Source organism: Epinephelus lanceolatus, chromosome 4, assembly GCF_041903045.1.
Source record: "Epinephelus lanceolatus isolate andai-2023 chromosome 4, ASM4190304v1, whole genome shotgun sequence".
NCBI classification, from domain to species: domain Eukaryota; kingdom Metazoa; phylum Chordata; class Actinopteri; order Perciformes; family Serranidae; genus Epinephelus; species Epinephelus lanceolatus.
The window spans coordinates 25147565-25168657 of NC_135737.1; the positions used below are offsets into that span (position 1 = coordinate 25147565).

At 44.8% G+C, this 21093-nt stretch overlaps 1 protein-coding gene across 3 annotated transcripts in view; it reads right to left on the bottom strand.

The window, feature by feature from the left end:
• Positions 1-21093, bottom strand: part of cux1b (cut-like homeobox 1b) — a 67696-nt gene that overhangs the window by 9217 nt on the left and 37386 nt on the right. The window contains exons 8-23 of one of the 3 annotated variants that reach the window (XM_033632349.2): positions 20426-20492; positions 15510-15558; positions 13026-13130; positions 11790-11978; positions 11464-11522; positions 11037-11079; positions 10343-10439; positions 8221-9024; positions 7398-7481; positions 6764-6865; positions 6090-6640; positions 5837-5978; positions 4902-5189; positions 4531-4719; positions 2345-2609; positions 857-1899 (exon numbers count right to left, since the gene is read on the bottom strand). In XM_033632349.2, the coding sequence (XP_033488240.2) occupies positions 1395-1899; positions 2345-2609; positions 4531-4719; positions 4902-5189; positions 5837-5978; positions 6090-6640; positions 6764-6865; positions 7398-7481; positions 8221-9024; positions 10343-10439; positions 11037-11079; positions 11464-11522; positions 11790-11978; positions 13026-13130; positions 15510-15558; positions 20426-20492 (3539 nt within the window). In that variant the 3' untranslated portion in view covers positions 857-1394. Of the gene's footprint in view, positions 1-856; positions 1900-2344; positions 2610-4530; positions 4720-4901; positions 5190-5836; positions 5979-6089; positions 6641-6763; positions 6866-7397; positions 7482-8220; positions 9025-10342; positions 10440-11036; positions 11080-11463; positions 11523-11789; positions 11979-13025; positions 13131-15509; positions 15559-20425; positions 20493-21093 lie in introns of those variants that run through there. The other 2 variants (XM_033632350.2, XM_033632352.2) reach the window with 2 other exon arrangements.

Sequence of the window (21093 nt, forward strand, 5' to 3'; positions counted from 1 at the left end):
CACTCTTCCTGATTTGGCCTATAAAAAGATGTGTGTTTGTGAACAGAGAAAATTTGTTGGTGGTGCAGACACACACACACACCCAGCAGGTCCAGTGCTGGGTGCAAAAGCTGTGACGTGCACAACCTAAAACAACAAGAGACACGTATAGTATCACCATGTCAGACAGCTACAGTACTACGTGAATTCATTGTATCGTATTTCAACAACGCAACATTATTCCACTCTAATTCAGATTTTTTTTTTAAAAAACAGTAACTTGTTATTCTCTTATTTTCTGTTTTAACTTTGTACTAATCAAAAATGCTTCCTAAAATTCCCTATTTTGTACTCTTTAGAGTCAATAGACTGTGCAATCTCTTATTGGCAACCAAATTGCAATATCAAAAAAAGAGATCATCCTTCATCCTTAAAAGAAGGGTTTAAGGAGGCAAAAAGAGGGTTCCTTCCATCCTTCCTCTTCAGATGAGTGCGTGTTTGTGAGGAATTAGAGATCCTTCTGGCCATCACATGGCTGTCAGCAGGATAGGATATGGGACACAACAGGTCAAAGTTCATCTCTCTTAACATCAGTAACCATGGCAGCTCAGCCGGCAGGCCTTCCACTACCCTCTTAAGAGTGTAGGAGTGAGATAAAAAAGAAAACATGCTGCCATTGAGAAGAGAACACACACACGTACACACCATTTTTGGGCGTGTATACACACACAAACAGGTGCACACTGACACAACCCCTAACATACAAACACGCACACACACACGCAGTGAGTGAAAAAGGCAAAGGGTTTGTAACAGTCACTCTACAGTGTGAAAAATGAGGCGTCTCACTGAGTGAGGGGAGGTTTGTGGACACTTGGGAGGTGAGAAGAAGAGCGGAAAAAATCTCCTTTAAGAAAGTGAGAGTTCTTGTAAGAGAGTTCCTGTCTCTATCTATCATCTATCAGTGTCTATCACTGTGACAGCTGCTGTGTCAGGCCTTGCCTGTGTTACTGAGTCCAGGTTTCAACCCCAGCTGTGGGTCAGACCCCAGCTCAGGACTAACCAGTCTGGTGCACCAGTGGCTGGTGATAGGGGGAGGTACAGCAGGGCCGGAGGCCAGCAGGACGGCTAAGTGCTTTTCTCAGTACAAAAACAAAACTCAGTTTAAAAAAAACGGAGAGACACGCAAGTTCTCTTATTTTGTTCTTCTAGGTATTTAGTAAATCTTCTTTTTAAGGGTTTTGCCAACCACTCTTTGTTTCTTTCCTCTTTTCGGAAAGCTTCTATGTAATAAAAATGGCTGCTGAGCTTGACTTTGGCTGTGTCCACTCTCCAACTGGAACAGAGCAGGAGGGGTCCAAGGTTAGAGGTCGTGAGGTTATGAGACAAGAGGGATGAAGGATGGTCAGGGGGAGCTAGAACTCCCACTCTGAGGGATCCTCTTTGCTGGCAGCCTTCTCCAGCCTGTGGATGATGTTATTGAGATTGGCTGCTTTCTTCTTGCGCAGATTGTTGTCCCTGGGGTTTCTGGCAGGGCCAGAGGCTGGGATGTTAGTACTAGAGGCAGAGCCACTGGAGGATGCCTCTGTGAGGCTGAAGAGCCCCAGTCCACCCTGTCCACAGCTGGAGCCTGGCCCGGCTAAGCCTGAGGTGGTGCAGTCTAGCTGGTCAGGGGAGTTATTAGAGCCCCCTGCCTCAGACTCAACCTCCATGTCGTCTTTGCATGCTCCTCTGTGATCCTCCAAGCCAAGGCCCAGTCCCTGGCGTGTCTCCACTGTGCCCTCAGATTCTGTCCCGTCACAGCTGTCCCCCTCTCCTGATTTGGACCCGCGGAGGGAAGGGGAGCCCCCCTCACTGCCAGGCCCCATCCCTCCAGCTGCCTGGATCTCCTCTATGAAGAGCTCTCGCCGGATACGTGACCTGGTAGAGACACACAAAGTCAGTCACGCTACTCAAATCCTGAAATTCAATTTGTCAGACAGAACGCATCGTAAATTTACTGATGTCGAAATACTGCATGAGTGTGCTGATGTCTTTCTATGAGAACAAGACAGTACCTAAAGCTCTTCCTTAGACAATGTCCATTTATCTAACAGTACAACATGATCCACTGCACACATACACACAATCAAATACAATAAACCTTCCTGGAAAATTCACTTCTACATAGGAAAGGTTTATGAATTGCAAACCTACAAATTAATTTCAATAAAACAAACACAACAAGCTACAAAAATACTGTTTTATATAGAAATGGAATAAGACTGAAAGAAATTATCTCAAACACCCTCTGAAGAACAGCCTGTGATACAAACACTAGAAGCTAAAGGGTCAGTAAGTGTGTGTCTCTTTCCCAGATGCTAACCTGTAATTATGGAACCAGTTGATGACAGTACTGGTCTTCAGGTTGAGCTGGGAGGCCAGCTCCTCAATGGTTTTGGGGGAGGGATAGGGCTTCTGCTGGTAGGCCCTTTTCAGGGCCTCTTTCTCCTCGGGGCCCAGCACCACCCTGGGCTTCTTCAGGTGCTGCTGTCCCGGGCTCTGGGAGCCCTGGATGTAATCTGGCCCCACTAAACCCACGTCCACAGAATGGCCATCACTCAAGGAGCTCAGCCGCCTCTTCATGTAAGCTGAGCAGTGACACAAAAACAAGAGGGGAAAGTCAGTACCTCAGGAAATACACTGATGTGATGAACAAATATTAGGAATATCAATAAAAACATATCTGCAACAGATTGGGGATGTTGTCTATAAATCTCCACGACACCACGCTGTTGTTTATAGAGGCTGATATCTTTGTTGATAAGCGTGGAATTTGAAGTACAACTCGCCCGGTTCAAAACTGTTATTGTGGATTAGCTGATTAGACCACAGATTTATCAGTTAGCTATTAGTTAAGTAGTCGACTACTCGATTAGTCAATTGAAAGTCGAGCAAAATTCTCAAACATGAATATTTGATTCTGTCTCTCTCTTCTATGACAATAAGTTGAAAATATTCGAGTTTGGGGACTGTTGCCCAGACAACACAAGATATTTGAAGGCGTCAAATTGGACTGATGGACCTTCTTCACAATCTTCTGACATCTTACAACCAAACAATTAGTCAGAAACATTACTGGTAGACTTATGATCAGTGAAAATAATGGTAAGCTGCAGGCCTGTACTGTTTTATATTGTTTATATAGCTGTTTTGGATTTTTTTCAATTGCATTGGCATTTTTAAACAAGAGATTTCTGTATTTGTAATCAGCATTAAACACACTGTCCTGAGCTCTACTTCAGTGCTAAACAGACTGTAAGATAATCAGATGGTCTTACTCATCAGAAGTCTGTCACTGTGGATATTTCATGCCTGACAAATGCATGCCAGCAGGAAATGTTTGCATTAACTATACTGCACCAGACACCATTCTACATAAATAATCCAGCCATCCTCTTCAACGGCCACTAGGTGGTGCTATCCTCCTTCTCAGGAACTCTAACAATGAAAGCATCTCTTCCATTTTAAAGCAAACAAGCAGCACCATTCACTCGGGGCACCAGCAGCTGAAAATGAACAGCTCATGGCAGCTTTGCATGAGGTTGACATTTTCTCAACCCCAATACACGCTGCCAGATATATTAGTGTTGCGGGGAAAAACCCCTCAGAGCAAGGTTAGACCACTCTGAAAGTTGTGTGCCGCCTCGCAGGCTTGTACCGCAAGGGTGAGAGGTCAAATATGGTTACTCTAGACTAGGTCCATGTCTTTCCTCTGGGCTCTGCTGTTGGCCAGGACTATTCCCCGTTGCTATGTGGATGCATTACTTTGGGGTCAATAATCTGAAACGAAGTTGAATGGAGAGCAACCCCACATGTCCACAACCCCAAACACACTGGCGTAAGGTCAGTTTTGTTTTTTGCCCTTGTGTGTAGACAGCAATATCAGGAGGGTAATCTGATCCCGGCTGCGTTTGCCTACTGGCAGGTTCAAATACGCATATCCTATCTGCACAGAGAGAGCTTCAAGTGGGCAGTCAGGGGTCACTGTGAGGCAGCGAGGAGGGCGAGGCCTCGTGGCTTTGATGATTCCTAAAGGCATCATGCAAACAGAAGGGAATAGAGAATGATGGAGTAATAGAGAGGGCTATGGGCTAACAAATGATAAAAATACGAGCTTATAGACACTGGTGATTATTATGATGATGACGATGATGAAGAGGAGTGCTGATGACTGTGAGTAAGCAGGCCCCTGGCAGTCCCCTAGCTGTCACATCTAATACAGTATGTGATGTCTGCAGTCCTGATTGGTACTGACATCACACCAAGATGACTGTGATCTGCACAACATGCTCTGCTGTCCTGCACAAAGGATATTGTGTGTGCAGATGTGCATGTGTAATTCAAAGGCTGCTGCTTCTTGTGGTTTTTTTTGTGTGTGTGAATGTATTTATAAAATAAATGCATGCCAAAGCAGATAACATGAAAGTTTTTCTGTCATAGTCTTTGGTTCATTAGGCAAAAGGTGTGGAGTGTGCATTTATGTGTCGCCATCAAGCTTTTACTACACACCTTTCTTCTCCAGGCGTTTCATGTCCATGAGTTTCTCCACACTGTGTGGGTCCTGGAGCCAGAGCTGCATGCGGACGAAGGGCTCTCTGCCCTTGAGACTGAGCTTGTGCCAGGGTTTGGGCCTGGCCAGCAGGTCTGAGACAGAACCCTGAGTCAGACCCAGGATAGTCTCCCCAAACAGACGCTGGCCTGGTTAGGGCGAGAGCGAGAGCGAGAGAGAGAGGGAGAGAGAGAGAGAGAGAGAGAGAGGGGAAATGTGACGGTCGTTTCAGAAAACTGATTCAAAAGCTGAATAATTCATCATTGGGGAGGGAAGGGGAAAGAAAAAAGAGCAACTAAACCACCCAGACTGCACCTCCCATGTTTCTTACCAAGGTTATTATCAGTCAGCACCTCCTTAACCTTCTTGGTGATGGCGTAAGTATCGAGCTCTGGAGACATTGCGACCATTTCCTGGATGCTGAGACCCGAATGACCAGGAACAGGCAGTGGGGTGCCGGGCTGAGACTCCCCGCCTGACGGATCCTCAGACGCAGGTTTGAGACTGGAGGACTGTGAAGCGAGTGGATCCCCTGTGAGGCCGTTGACAGACTCCTCAGCTGAACTGAGCGGGGACTCTGGAGCAGGGCTGCAGCTTGCTGATGTCTTGGGAGTACCCTCTGCATGAGGAGAACAGACAGGGTGAGAAATATCACGCAGGTTAAAAGACATGTTACCATGTACAAAAACAGAGTTTCATCTCCTCTCCCTGCTGGGTTTGGGAGGGACCTCAGTCATACTACATCAACTAATTTAATTCCTGTTAAACAAACAGCAAAGGTGCTTAAGTTTTCAGTTTGAAGCTTTTTTGGCTTCCTCCTCCTATTCCTTCATCTCCCTGTCTCTGTCTGTGTAGTACTGCTGTGCAGCTCAGCAGGCTGGAAGAGAGCAGTCATGAGGAGCTGTCAGTGTACATTAGCTGCTGTTTACACCCCCAGAGAGAAAGAGAGACACGCACATGCGCGCACACACACACACACAGAGCTGCCATCTGGCGCTGCAACACTAACTTGTCTATGACATGACAAACCAGCAGCTTGCTGGCTGACACTGCCACAGCACTGAGGATGGGGGGATGGTGGGAGGAGAAGGGAGGGAGGGTGGAACGGGGGGGGGGGTGTATGAGTGACAGACTGACAGTAACAACTAGCCACTAGCTCTAATCAGGCTTTCAGAGTAATGCTCTAGCCCAAAGAGCCTTGTTGTGTGAATGCATATACACATGTGCTGGTGTGTGTATGTGTGTGTGTGCATGTGATTTGTTTACCTTGGTTCTGAGCTTGCTGGATGTGTGTGTTTTGCCCCTGGTCTCCATTGAGCCACGGCTGCATGCGGAGGTATGGCTCTCTGCTCCTCTGGTTCAACTTGTTCCACGGTTTGTGTCGAGACAGACTGTCACTCAATATTCCCTGAAACACACAGGCGAAGAATGGCTCAGACATGCAACCACTGTAGAGTAAAAGCACAGTAATAAAAACAGAGCAGGGCAGAAAATGCGTACACACACAAGCTCCCCTCACCTCTTTGGAGTCCTCCTGGTTGTGGTTCTCCTCTCCTGTCTGGCTTAGAACGGCCCTGCGAGGGTCTGTATGCATGTTGCTCCACCACTGCTCTCTCCAGTAACCCACTCCAGAGCTTCCAGAGCGGGCCGACCCCTCAGAGCTCCGACCCAGCCTGAGAGCTCCGTCAAGAGACATGTCGATCCCTGAAGAAGCCCTGCCCTCTCTCTTTATGTTGGAGCTGAAGTCCAGGATGGGAGACGGGGATGAGGGGGAGGACAGGTGGGAGCTGTGAGGCTTTTTGAGGGAGAGTGCCAGGGGGTTGTAAGGGGGGAGGGGAGCGGTAAGCGAGGAGCTCAGAAGGTCCCTCTGAGATAGTGATGCTGAGGAGGAAGACGAAGATGAGGCTTTGAGGATGGGCTCCAGTGCAGACTGTTGGGCCTCCATCTCTCTGCGAGCTTGCTCTAGGATGGAGCGGATAGCCTCATCTGATCCGCTGCCCCCGCCGCCTCCCACCCCGCCTCCACCCCCTCCTTTCAGTCCTGCATATGAGGGTTGAGCATGGGACAAGTCTGTTGTGGGAGGAGAAAAAAGGGGCAGCCATGAGACACACCGACAAACACTCACAGCCACAATGCATCATCTTCAACGCTGCGTGTCCGCTAGAGATGAGAGAAAAAAAAACTACGACTCACCAGCTTTCTGCACCTGCAGCTCTCTTTTGGCCTGCTCCAGAATGGACTTGATAGCCTCATCTGAACCAGCCTCTGGGGTGCGGACGCGGGCAGTAATGTTACCTGGAAAGAGAGGAAGAGGGAAAAGGAGGAGATGAGAGATCTTGTCAGATTAAGAAGCAGAGATAAGCAACTACAGAGCAGATGAAGAGAACAATACTGTATCCTATAACGACATCAAATAAATACACCATAGCACAGCACAAAGAACAACATTCCCACCACTGAGCTACGAGGAAACTATACTGGAGGGATTGTCATAATTTCTCTGGTCCCTTTGGAGCTCACACATGCACACGTGCTACAGGGTTCATACAGTAAATGCTCCCCACAGAATAACAACTACCAATAAAATCCCTAAATACACATGCTGGCTTCTCCTTTGACGCAAGTCTCTGGAACTGTGCGGTTACCTTCAAGGCACATGTATATCTGTATGCCTGCCCGCAAGTTAATAAACGCCAACTCACACACACACACAGACGCGCGCGCGCACACACACACACACACACACACTGTAGATACAGTTCACCCCAACACAAACATGCCACACAGACAGAACGTGCTAGAATCTCTGTGTGTGAAGGGGACAGACCTGTGTGTGAAGCTGTATTGGAGAGGGCTCTCCGCTTCGGAACATCCTGAAACACTCGGCTAAGCTGGGGCTGGCCTGAGCCCTCTGTTAAAAACAATATACCACACACTATGTTACAGCACTTGTGTGTTTTTTCCCTTCCTTTTACAGCTAGACTACATGGTGCCCTATAATGCTCTGCAAATATATGGAATGTGTGGATACTTCCATCCAGTGCACATTATAGTGCCATAAATGCATTGATCTTAACCATCTGTGGCCCCAGTAGGAATCAAACCTCTACCCTCTAACAGGAATATTAAACTACTGCAAAGACAGAGTATCAAGGGATAAATTATTTAATAGGAAGTATTAAAAAGAGGCGTACAAACTACAGCCTTATTTTTAACACAGACTACTCTAGGACAAGGGTGGTTATATTTTTGTGTACCACTGAGACCACCTTCAATCAGTGATGTCCTGATGCGTTAACAAAAGCAGGCCCAGGCTAATCGAATCTACCCGTAGTTAATAGTACCCCTGCCTTCCTCCTAGTTCCCACCGATCAATACTATTGATGTGTGAAAGGTTTCTGCATTGACCACGATAGCTAGGAGAGGCTCTTGGGATCAGTGCGTGACTAGGAACTCACTCAAAACACACAGGTGTGGCACAGGATGGGAGTTAGGAAAGAGAAAGAAAAATAAAAAGCTAGTCCATATTGACAAGCTAATCAATGGCTCTGTGCAGGGCTGTACACATGCAAGACACACACACACACACACACACACACGCACGCACACTCACATACGCACATAGACACATAAAAGACACACAGACTCACCTCTCTGCCGTCCCTGGATACTGCGCAGTGCGAGGATGTTCTGCTCATCAGCGAGGAACTGCCTCATCTTGTGGAAGGGCTCCTTCCCCCTGATGGTTAGCTTGTTCCACGGCTTTGGTCTGGCCAGGATCTCGCTGACCGAACCCTGGGACAGTCCCAACACGTAGTGGCCAAACACCCGCTGGCCAATGTTGTGCTTTATCAGCTGCTCTTTCACCTGTCGGGCAATCTCTGCCGTGTCCATGTCCTCCCCGTCCAATATACTTCCCGTGGTGGCGTCAGAGTGGCTGGGTGACGGGGATGGGGCGCTGCCAGCGGTGCTGCTCCCGTTAACAGGAGCCATGTCTGGGCTGGCTGGAGGCGGCTGCGGGCTGCTGGCTGCCAGAGGGATGGCAGCTGACCCGGAGCCAGGGGTGGAGGTAGGGATGGAGCTGAGGGTTGGAGTGAAGGGGGTGAACAGCAGAGCCCCACTGGGGATTCCAGACGACTCCTGCAAGGCTTTGGAGTAGAAGGTCTGGAGCAGCTGCCGCTGGATCAGGGAGTTCAAAGCCATCTTACCACCCACCAGAGGGAACACGGGGGAGTAGAAGTCCTGTCCAATGCCCGTAGGAGTGAAAGGGTGCGTTTCGCCACTGCTGGTGGTGGTGGTGGCAGTGTTGAGGGGGTCCGTATGAGTGCGAGACAGGGGGAGCTGGGAGAAGGAAGGAACAGAGGGAGGGGGAGGAGGGGGCGAGGAAGAGGGGTCGCTGGGTATGGTCTCCTCCTTCGGTGTGGGCTCTTCTGTCCCTTTTCGCCCGGCTGACCCTACAAGAAAGGTCAAACACACCATGCATTATGGGGGAGTCAACAAAAAAGGGGTTCCAAAAAAGAGAGAGAAAAAAAAAATAACAAAAGTTGAAAGTTATCTTAATCAAGTCTTTTCCAAATTAGTGAACTTTGTTTTCCTTTTTTGCCAACCCCCCCAGACAAAGTGCCCATGCATTTGTGATTTCAACCTTTCTTGTAAGCCACAGCCTGGAAGAAAAAAAAGGACAAACAAAACAATTGACACTGTGCCACTTAGGCAGATTAGCTTGGCCCAGGGCTCAGGCTCCCTCTCTGTCCCTCTCTCTTTCGCAGGCAAAGTGGTAGTAACTGGACAGGGCAAAATGATGTCCTTAGATAGCCAATACACCATGTGAGTCTTCTTCCATGCTGCTGCAGCGTGCTCCTAAACACTGAATTATTCCATTGTAGATGCAGTATCATAGTCTTTAGTTCATATAAGAATACATCCAGGAAAAAAAGGAGCAATAAAACTGAACTGAAAAACATTTTATGGCTGAACAGAAAACAGATGCATGTCACAAAAGCGGAGACTGTACAGCTCTGCTGCGTAAAGGCCCTTATTTCACTTCCTTCCTGAATTGTTAGACTGATTACATTTATACATTCACCAAAACAAACAGATGTAAACTATATTTCCTCAGTCGTGTAACTACTAGGATCCATCTTGATGGAAGCGCTAGGAGAAATATTATTCTAATGCATAACCATTGAAACCATAACATGATTGAGTAAGACAGTAAGCTCCCCTTACTGTGAATGTTAATCAATTCAAAGCTATTCAACTATTCAAGCCTAAAGCCATGACATTTCAAACCCATAAACACTGTTGCAGAGGGCAAGAGTCTTGATGTAGGGGCAGGAGTATGGTGTCCTCATTTTTTTGTGTACTGCAACTTTGTTACCATTCAGGTTGACCTCCTGCTGTGGTATTCAAAGACAACAAATATGCATTTCCTTCCTCGTCATGTGTGGGACTAAAGAAACATTTCTGTACCATGATATATTGTTTTGCATTTCTTTTGCATATCATGGACTCAATATTGCAAATCATTCCCAAAACATCAATGAATGGTTAAGTATTCTCAGAGAAAAAGAATGTATAGGCACACATGCAGTATGTATGCACTAACCTGATGCAAACTCTTCACAGCCTTACCTGCAGCTCAACCCTCGTCTAACCTCCAGTGAATACTGGACTCCACTTCTGCCGGCATTTTTTCATTTTCGCGAAGACAGCCTGGCCAGTGTTGATGAACCCAGCCTGTACTATAACCTTACATTTGGACGGACTTACCGCTGAGCTCAGTGTTGGCAATGCGCAGAGCGGCGCTCTCAGATTGAAGACTACGGTTCCTCTCCAGCAGCAGCACCTCCAGAGGTTTGGATGAGTCCTGATGGAGGGGATAGGTGGAACGCAAATTAAAATGAGACTTTTCAAATGAATCAGGCTCCAGCCTCTACCTTCAAATGTACAATTTTATCAATAACTTAATTACTAGTACTGCAACATAAGACATTTTTCATAGTTTCAGCGCTGCAAGAACTAGGAACAATCGCAGGTAATTCCAAAACACCATTTTGAGGGACTTTTTTAGCTCTTATTTCAGAGTAGGTACTCTCCTTGCATAAGAGGAACCATGAGTGACTAAGCGTACAGCAATTGGTCCAGATTTAAGTGTATATTCACTGGTACAACAAAGCCAATGCAGCACCGGCAACCGCCATTTTTAAAAGCCATAACTCGTGTATAAAACAGACAATAAAAAACAGTGGAAATGCGACACAATTTTGACTCTTCAAAACTAAAGTGACGCTGCTGTACAAACCACTGTGCTCGGCCTACAGTACGTCACTTCAGCGTTTCCTTTGGTGCTGCAAATGCAAACAGGGAAAAGCCCTTGAAGGTATGTAGTTCTTAGGGAGTCCCTGTCACTGTTTAGTGTGAAAATGCCTATTATGTGTAGATAGACTGTAACTGTCACTTTTACCTGCACAGAGTCAGATGTTCCAAACTCCATAGATTTGAGGATACTGGAGAGAGAAAGAGAAAAAAAATCATATCAACCCCCTACAAACACACACACACACACACACACACACACACACACACACACACACACACACACACACACACACATCTACAGTGTAGCATGCTGGCTTTTCTATTTCTGTCTCTTTAAGGACAAAGAAAGGATGGAGGAGCAGAGTGACAATATAAAGTTACAGACATACAAGCTTCACCTTCATAAGGGCACTTAATTGAGTTACACATCTTAAATGAAGACACGCATCTTGTTTAACATTGTCACAGACATCAAACGCATGCAATAAATAGATCTGTTCTGGACACACACACACACACACACACACACACACACACACACACAGTCACACTCGTCTGTGTGTGCTCCTCACCTCAACTCCTTCTTCACCTCCTCATAGTCAGCTTGCTTCTGCAGTTTCTCCTCCAGTTCCTGTAGATAAAGAGAGATTAAATGACGTGAAAATGAATTAAATAATAAAAGCAATCCTTGGATCTTTACATGTCAAGTATTTATTCCAGTGATAACAGAACAGAGAGTGTGTGAATACAGTTACAGGTGTGATCTGAATACACAACAAAGGAGGAAAAAAGACAAGAATACGGAAATAGTCTTAAGAGAAATTAATCGCTAAAATTGTTGAAAATAACTTAAGTCTAATGAAAAACAACACTCTACAGCCGTGTGTTCTGCTGGTACCTTGAGAGTGGCAGTCTTGCTGCTGAGCTGCTGCTCCAGTTGTGTGATCTGGGAGCTGGTGGTCTCTCGGAGTTTGGTCAGGCTGGCCTGCAGTCTCTGGACGTCCTCCACCAGCTGGGCGGTCTCCCTTTCTTTGGCCCTGAGCTCCGCCTCCAGACTTGAGTGGGATGCCACCTCCGTCTGCTGTTCCTAAAGGTTAAACAGGACGGCAGTTTAATCTAATGGGTAAAATAAAACCTATATAAGTATTCAGTAAAACCACCCACCTTCAGATAAAATCAATTAAGCCTCGTTTCCACCAAGCAGTCTGCTTCAGTTCAGACATTAGAGCGGTTATTTTTGCATTTCCATTGTCAAAAGTGAATGGTGCCATTATTTTTAACAGTTTCATTCCGTCCCGGATTTTCGTCAACCGTCTGATGAGGTTCCTAGAAAGGATGAACTAGAACGACTGTAGTCCGCTGATTGGTCAAGAGAAAATGGTCACCCTTGTTCTGAAGGACTCAACGCACAAATGATTTATTCTTAAATACCACATCGTCTGCAACAGAGACGGTAAACACTCTAGCCTGTTCTTTTTCAGTCTTAAAATGCCAGCATGTAACCCCATCCTGTGAATGATCAGCGAAATGCAGATGTTCCTCTGTGTTGCCAATCAAGAGAACATACAGTGGAGCAGCGACACGGCTACTGCTATCTGGTAACAACCTAGATTCATAGGTACTGTCTGCAGTGGAAACGATAAGCAAATCTAGGGTTTAGGTAGATGTCCATATGGGTTGCGTACTGGTCTGATGTACCTAAAGCATTTGGTGGAAAGGCAGCTTTAGTCAATACAGCAATCAGAAAGAGGCTGATCAATAAAAGGTCTCCTCTTTTAGATGAATAAACAGAGGTAATCAATCAACAAATGACAACAACCCATCACTGACTGATCAATGAATCAAATACTTTGGTGTGGCAGTCACCATGATCAATAAATCAGTTAATCAATACACCAATCAACTAGTGCCACCGTGGCAACCTTTCCTTGGAAATCAATCCATCTGTCAACAAATCAATGCATCTTTGGTGACTTCAATGCCTGACCTTTAAAATCAATGACGACAGTAATCAATAAATTGAATCTGTAATCAGCCGATCACCTCTGGCATCAAAAGGCCAGGCTGATCTTTAGCCTATCAATACCTCTCTGTCCACCCTGCAGTAAATCAGTGAAGCAGTGAAACATGTTACCGTGTCGGGGTCGGCCTTGGCCGGGCTGCCAAGCTGCTGGGATTGGTTACTCGAGGCCAGCTGCTCCCGGAGCGACTCGGTCTCTCTCTGAGCTGCTTCTGCTCGCTGGAAGGAAAAGAGAGAAAAGTTAAAGACAAACCAACACATGTAGATTCTTACACTGTCAAACATGATCAATCCAACGGTCAATTCAGTGCTACTGTTTTACGTTCTTTTTATTTTTGTGGAGCACACGTTTCCTCAACTGGTCTCAATTTTCCGGTAGAACATTTAAAAACCTTCTTAATACATGCAGACAGAGAGTGCAGACTGTTAAAGGAAATAGTAAGGCCAATAAAGCAAAAGCTCCTCCTGTTAAAAGTGCCCCTTAATCAACGCACAATCTGGCTTGTGGCAGCAACTTAATGGTCTTTGGAGGATGATGTTGTTGGTGATGAACCGTAACCAATAATTATCTCAACATCTTTCTTCAGCTCAAGAATTTTTATGCAAAGTATACGGCTGGATTTACAACACTGCACAAGCGTTGGCCATTCCAGAAAGGCGATGCGAGCGAAGACATTAAGTTTTCACATAACACCCTCTTTTTCTACCAGCCGACAAGTAGAGGAAGTCCACCCCCTTCCAGCAGACACAAACATATACTTCAGAGTGGAGGAGGGCAAGGAGAACGCAAAGTGTGGGATGATGGCAGACGGTGGATTTTCCCTTAATTGAAAATATTAAATTAGTGCAGAGAACTGAGATGATACCCGCTGCCTTGTATTTATGGCCAAACTGCCATGCTCCAGTTGGGAATCATCTGCAACACTGGCCAACTTGCCATCATTAGGAGTTACAGGGAGCCGATTCCACAGTGTTCCTAATTGCAACCATATTGAGAGCTGTTATTGACTGGGTGGGAGTTGGACTGCGAGTCGCAAGAGAAAAATCCTGTTTTCCATTTTCTCCTTATAAACGCGTATAAAAAGTCTGTGACTGAGCTGGAGGCCATGCTGTCATCCTCTGTAAACCTCAAATCAGAAGTGTGAATAGTGTGTGTGTGTGTGTTTGTGTGTGGCATTATAGTTGGAGCTCTAACCTTTAGGCTAATATTAACATTACATGCCTATGCTACCCCTTTAGCCACAAATCATACTCTTGGACTAATAATGAAAGTTAACAACAATGACATTAACAGATACCACAGGAATATTTACAACACAGGGGCAGAGGGCACGCTGGGGGGCTTATTTCAGCTGGATGGGTTTAGTAGGTGTGTAATAAACATGTAAAACAAACAGCAGCCCTCACAGTGATAAGCAAGTCATTATTTGTTAATGTAAGCCACATTTCATGGATTCGGAGCGGATAAGAATGTTTTTATTTTAAAAGAATAAGGCTGGTGGTGTTTAATGTTTTTGGTTGTGTAGAGAAATCTCAGGAAAAAAACAAACAGCGTGTTCATCCATTACTCAATACAGCGCTGCAGGGGTGACATTTTTTTTGGTTGGCTGACATGGAACTTGTTTCCCTCGACAAAGAGCCAATGTAATTTTTCCAGTGGGTTTTGGATAACTGCGAAAAATAAGCTCTGTTGCAAACAAAAGTTTTTTGTTTTGTTCAGCAAGATAACATTAGGAAATGAATTTATTCTATTTTTATGATTTTTGAAGGGTAAACGCAATGCCCAAAAGTAGAAAGCTAACACTGTAAAGACTTCAGATGTGAGCTTCTGTGAACAACAGACCTTATTTCAGGCACCTAACCAAAAACCCATTCAAAAACCAATTGACTACGAGTCGAGGGAGCTAAAAGTACTATAATGCTAACTTGTTTCCGAGTTTAGGACTCACTCTTGGAGCACTTCACACTTTCCTAGCATCTCTCTTCAAACAGGGTCAAGAAAAGAAAAAAAATTTAGAAAAAAGCTAAATATTTTCCTAAAACAGTTGAGCACTGTGTTGTTGTTTTTTTTAGCAAATGTTACTCAAACAGAAGTAAATACTGCATTTGTTGGGGGCTATTTTCAGCCGCAGATTAGTACATAATTGGTGCTCTAATGAATATTTACAACAGCAAGATGATGTATGTGGGATCGACTTAAAATAAACCACAGTTCCCATGTTCAACATAATGAAGGAACATGTCACTCAAAGCAACTCCGTGGCTCATTGAAGTGTTTTTAATAGTTTGTGAAGGATGACAGAGCTTTATGGCACAGAGGAATAAGCTGTATCTGGCTTTGTAAACGCAGACGATACTTGTAAGTAGAATAAATTATTGTCGGTCTTGACCTTTTCATGACATTTGTTGACAGGAAGGAATATACAGAAATTTACAAGACTAGATCCTGTAAAATAAAATGTACTAACATCAGTATTGAAACACTTTTTTTCTATGCAACTTTTTTAACAATCTGTATTTCAGTAATAAAACTTGCTGAGCCTGGTGTGACGGACGATGCCGTGTAAAAATGTTCGGTTATGATGTCGAGCGGATTACCTGATTGGCTCTTTCCAGGTCTGTCATCACCATCTCAATCTCATCGGCCCTGAGAAAGACATTTACTGTTACTACAGAGGATGTGACAGCGCTTTTAAGAGACTGACTGAAATGCAGCACACAAATAAAAACAAGGAATGGATAAATGGATAGATGAATCCCAGGAAGAAAAGTACACTGTGCACACATCACATGTGAGTGTGTGTGTGTGTGTGTGTGTGTGTGTGTGTGCGCGACTGTTCAGAGAAAACACATTTAGAGAATGCCGGTGCCGTGCCCATTAAGCTACTGTCTAAATTTCACCTTAATCCATTGATTGTGAACTCCATAACCCAAACAGCTTGAATGTGTGCATGCATACATGTATTTAAGTGTGTGTGTATGTGTGTGTGTCTGTGTGTGGGTGTGCACATGTAAGCCCCTAAACCCAGGCCACACTAAAACAGAGGGATTACATTAATAGAGCTCTAAGTCCTAATACAGCAGACTAATCTGCTATGAAGCTGTGTGATTGTGTCTGACTAATGGTCTGGATGGGGGCCATGGTTCACCTCTCACTTGCTAGAGGTCAGACAGCAGGAACACATCCCCATAATACCATATCTTTTTGGACTTTGGAAAAATATTTTAACGACTCTCGTTCATGAGATACCTGTCACTTTGCGGCAAACAATGACAGAGATCTGGAGGAAACTTTGAGGACAAAACAACGCCGAACACAGAAACACAATGAACGTTATTTTTTGTAAGACATGCAGAAATGATTATGGTTATACACTAGAGCTGCAACGATTAATCGATCAGCTGTCAACTATTAAATTAATCGCCAACTAATCTGATGATTGATAATCAGTTTGAGTAATTTTTTCCAGCTTCTTAAATGTGAATATTTTCTGGTTTCTTTATTCCTCTGTGACATTAAACTGAATATATTTGGGTTGAGGACAAAGCAAGACATTTAAAGACATCATCTTGGGCTTTTGGAAACACTGATCAACATTATTCACCATTTTAAAAACCAAACAACTAATCGATTAATCGAGAAATGAATCAGCGGATTAATCCACAATGAAAATAATCATTAGTTGCAGCTCTACTATACAGCATGTCTAAAAACTGACTTGAAAAAAATTATCACCTTCACTGTTAATTAGTTGTCACAGCGTGTTTCTGAGCGAGCCCCAAGGTACATTTTGAAAACAATTCACCAAATGAGGGTGTCACAATAAACAAATGCATGCAAATCCTCACAACACTCCTCAGTTGGTGTTGAATGCAGTGCAAAGTCGCAGTGTGTATGCGTGATGTTTAAGACATTACTTGCTGATAAGAATACATGGGCGGCGCTGAGTGCAAAGACGTGAGCGCATATGTGCACTGCTGCGTCCATTAAGACCTTTTGATTTCGCTGCAATCTTTTGACAGTGAACCCAATAACCCACGCAGCTTTTGTATTTGTGTGTCACAGTATGAGAATCAGTGTTATGTCCCATAGGCTTGAGTACTACTGATTTGAATGTGTTTAACAAAACAGACACAGTTGATATTAGGTCAACATTGTGCCACAGGCGATGCAGCAAAAAGAATCAGATGTGGGTGGGAGAGCTTTTCACTCTCCGCTTTTATTCTTTCCCTAACAGTTAAAAGGATCTAGTATGCATTTAAGCAACATAATAGTACACTACCTCACCAGCTTTTATCCTGTCTTAAGCTATAGTGTGCAGGACCCACGTGCGCGCTCGTCCGCGCTCCCGCACACACACAAATGTGAGGTCAGAGAGCCAACAAGCCAGAAAAGCTTGTAATGGAGAGCGTTTATGGGTAGTAATGCAACCCAAATACACCACTGCTCCTGCTCCAAATGTGATCATTTAATCAAAGTACAGATGCACAAAGTCTTCTTAAATAACCTTTGGATTTGGCTGTATTTGGGAATTATAAAGGCAAAGCTAGAGGCTGAGGGCCAAAGCAGATCACAGGGAAGGGATTTTCTGCATATCCTGATACAGTCAGTCAGTCGCTGAACAGGGCAGGAACTGTCCACAGCCAGCCAATGCACCCAGTGGAATTAATTCATCAAACACTGAACAGTAAAGGGAGGGTCCTTGGTAATGGTAAATCCCAATTTTAGGCCACCAAAACGCACCTACAAAGCTCTGTGTAGCAGCCACAGGGAGGAGCCATAGAGTAGATGCACAGCTGTACGGGCAATCGCATCCATGCACACAAACACCACACGCTCACACACACTCTTTTGTACCATGAAAGCCAATGGGTGCACCCAGTGACATCAGTGAGTACTGTAGGACTTCTGAAACAAGCCCAGAGCCTCTAAGCCCCTACTGTACTTCCTGCATCTCAGACAGGCCTTTTCATCTCTTATCATCTTCTCTCTCTTGCTCCTCACTCAACCGCTCCTTTTCTTTTCCACCCTCTGCCTGCCTCTATCCTTTTCCCCTCAACCCATTCCCTTCCCATTGCCCTCCACTTTTTCTCCTTTCATCTTTTTTTTCTCCCCTTCCACCTCCCCTCTCTCATCTTTCGCCCTCTCTTTCTCGGCCTCTGTCCTCGGTGCCAGCAGGATATTCCCCTGATTTAGATTTTCATTTCCCTCCTCTATCACACTCTTATCCCCTCTTCCTCACTGTAGCCTCCAGCCCCTGACTTGCTTTTTGCCCTCTAGCTTTCATCACTCCATTCCTTTTCTTTCCTTGGCTTTCTCCACATTGCGTTTTCACAGCGTGTTACCTTGGGGATTTCAAGGAGGCTTAAAAAGAAGCTAGCTGTGAGAGTGTGTCTATGTGTTTGTAATGTTGTGCGCCATTTTGTGTTTGTGTGCACTGGAGATGGACACAGGGAACAGTCAATAGGCTTTTCTTTCCTAATTATCAGCAATTAAATGGTTTTCCTAAAATGGTATCAAGCCTTTATACACAGATAAAGCCACACACAGAAATACAGAGGAGCATGCACACACACACATACACACACAGCATCCTGTGGGGCTGGGGATCAATATATCATTAATCTTTAACAGGGACTAAACGGGTAAAACGCGGCCAGCCAGACCCTCACAGCGCCAACACAGAGAGGGGGCTACGCTACATCTGCAGGCCCGCCTCCCGCTGAAGCTCACACACCCCGGGCACTGCAACATCGACCAAATTCTCAGGGAGTGTGTGTACGTCAGTGTGGGAGTGTGTGTACGTCAGTGTGTGTGTGTGTGTGTTAGTGTGTATTTTAAAAGGCAGATTACCCGAATGCAGCAAGAGGATGGGGGATTTGTCACGCAATGTCCTCCTTAGTGGAAAGTTTAGAGCAAGTGTGTGTATGTGTGTGTGTGTTTGTGTGGAAAAAAGTGCATGATATGTATGGCGTTTGTGTTTTGCAGGGCCAAAATATATGCAGTCAAAGGGTTAAAAGTTGTGTTCAGCCAAACACTGGCGATTTGCTCAGCCAAGCAGTAAACGGGGGAAGGACTCCAAGGACTGGGAGGGTGCAGGGTTAGAGAGGGTTTGTGTGTGCTTTAAAGCGTTGCATTAAAATTTCAGATCACAGCACGCCACATAGTCAAGGACCCTGACTGCCTCGGGCTCACGAGTGAGTGAGTGTGTGTGTGTGTATTTGTATGTGGATGTGTGTGTGTGTGTGTGTGTGTGTATGTGGGCCGGCATGTGTTTATTAGCTTCTGTAAGCAAATGGGGCCTACTATATGTGTCTTTTCAAAATGTGTTTTCTTCTGACATAAAAGGAACAGACAAGGACGGAAAAAAAGGAAGAAGAAAGTGTAAAGAAATGAGACAAAGCAGAGGAGCATTGAAATATAGTCACGGGGAAAGCAAATATAGAGGAGGAGGGGGAGCTCTGATAGACTATGAAACCTATTGATTAGTGCCATTACACTGCGTGCAATATCTTCCTGTCGCCTTTCCTCTTACACTCGCACACGCACAATGCAGGAGATAAAAGACAAAGTGTGGGAGCGAGGGAGGTAGAAAAGGGGGGAAAAAAGTATTGTGAGGAAGAGAGAAGAGGGATCGATCTGTTTTTAACAGCCAATCAATTTAACAACTCTGTTAATGGAGAGACACAGTGAGTTTGGGGCATGGTAAATGGGGTGGGGGGAAAACCTTAAAAGCCAAGTTGAGACTCTGCCGTACTTTGTGTGCACGGCGCACGCAAGACGTCCTTGACCATTTTATCAATAGTCTTGAATTTTAAGAAAGAGTTCATGTTAGGAAAGTGCAATCTGTTTTGTTTTGGTTTGCAGTACACCAATTACCAATAAAACACCATGAAAGGCTTTGTTTTTCTTCTCAGAATTTTAAGCTTTCTGAACGCTGGTTTGGGTGCTCGAGTGGTTCTGGTTCCCGCTACTCACCCTGGGGGAACAAAGAGTGTGAATGTCATAAAGTGCCACTTCACAGCAAAGAGTGCTGACATGGAAAAGCTTCTGTTCTCATCCTTGCCACCACTATAAGATCGATAATGATAGATGCCCACAGCTCAAGCAATTGAAGCCACCTTATCTTACAGGTCCTGTTAGAAGCCTGCGTGGCTTTTAGTCAAGAGATCTCAAAGTGACCCTCGTCAGCCTCTCCTCTCTGGCATGACCCTGATGAATCACACAGTGCTTTAGCCTCCACCACAGACAAAAAAAAAAATCACTATTTTGGTGCTTGCTGTGGCTGCAGAACACATTACAATCCCTGTCAGTATTTACAGTGCGTGGGTAATGCTGGGATTTGGAGGCTGCTGAGCGTTGTGGGAGACAATCCAGCTGTTTAGGAGAGAAGGGGGAGTTTCCAGGCAAGGAGATTCACTAAACAGGATGATTATGTCAGGAACAGACTATGGAGGAGCCAGAGGGGGAGAAGTCACCCGCAAACACACACATAGATCACCGAGACACGTACTTTGCTGTGGATTCCTCGTCATACTTGGTCTTCAAATCAAAGAGCTCGGCCTGAGTTGCTTCAAGTGCTGTAAAAGACAGGAAAAGGGTCATTGTGAGAAGTTGTAAGTTTCCCTGCTACAAGTCAGCGTCAGCCCTCAAATGAAGAAGTCATTTTCATGTATGAACAATACTTAATGCTCTAAGGACATATTTCAAGACCAAAGGCAACTGCTCTTTTGCTGTCCTAGGTCCGAGACTTTGGAACAATCTCGCCTCTCCCATTGGATCAGCTGACTTTCAGAGCTGCCCTAGGTGGCGATGAGTTGCTAAAGGATTTTTGTTTTAGTATGTGCCTTATGTTTGTATGTATCTGGATTATTTTGTCTTATATGAAGTTGTGTGTGTATGCATATATGTCCTTTTTATGTGTGTGTGTGTGTGTTTATATGCATCTTACCACTCTATATATATATTTGTTTTATTAGTTACTTTAATGTTTCTTACACTGCTTTTTTATCTGTTTTTATTGTCTTGTGAAGCACTTTGTTACATCTGTTTTGAAAAGTGTTATATACATACACTTACTAATAATTAATTAAGCTTACTGCTACAATTTTTACAGTTTCCTGACAAAGAAACATTTTTGTTGTTTAATGAGATATTTCTGTATTTGTTTTGTTGTCTGTG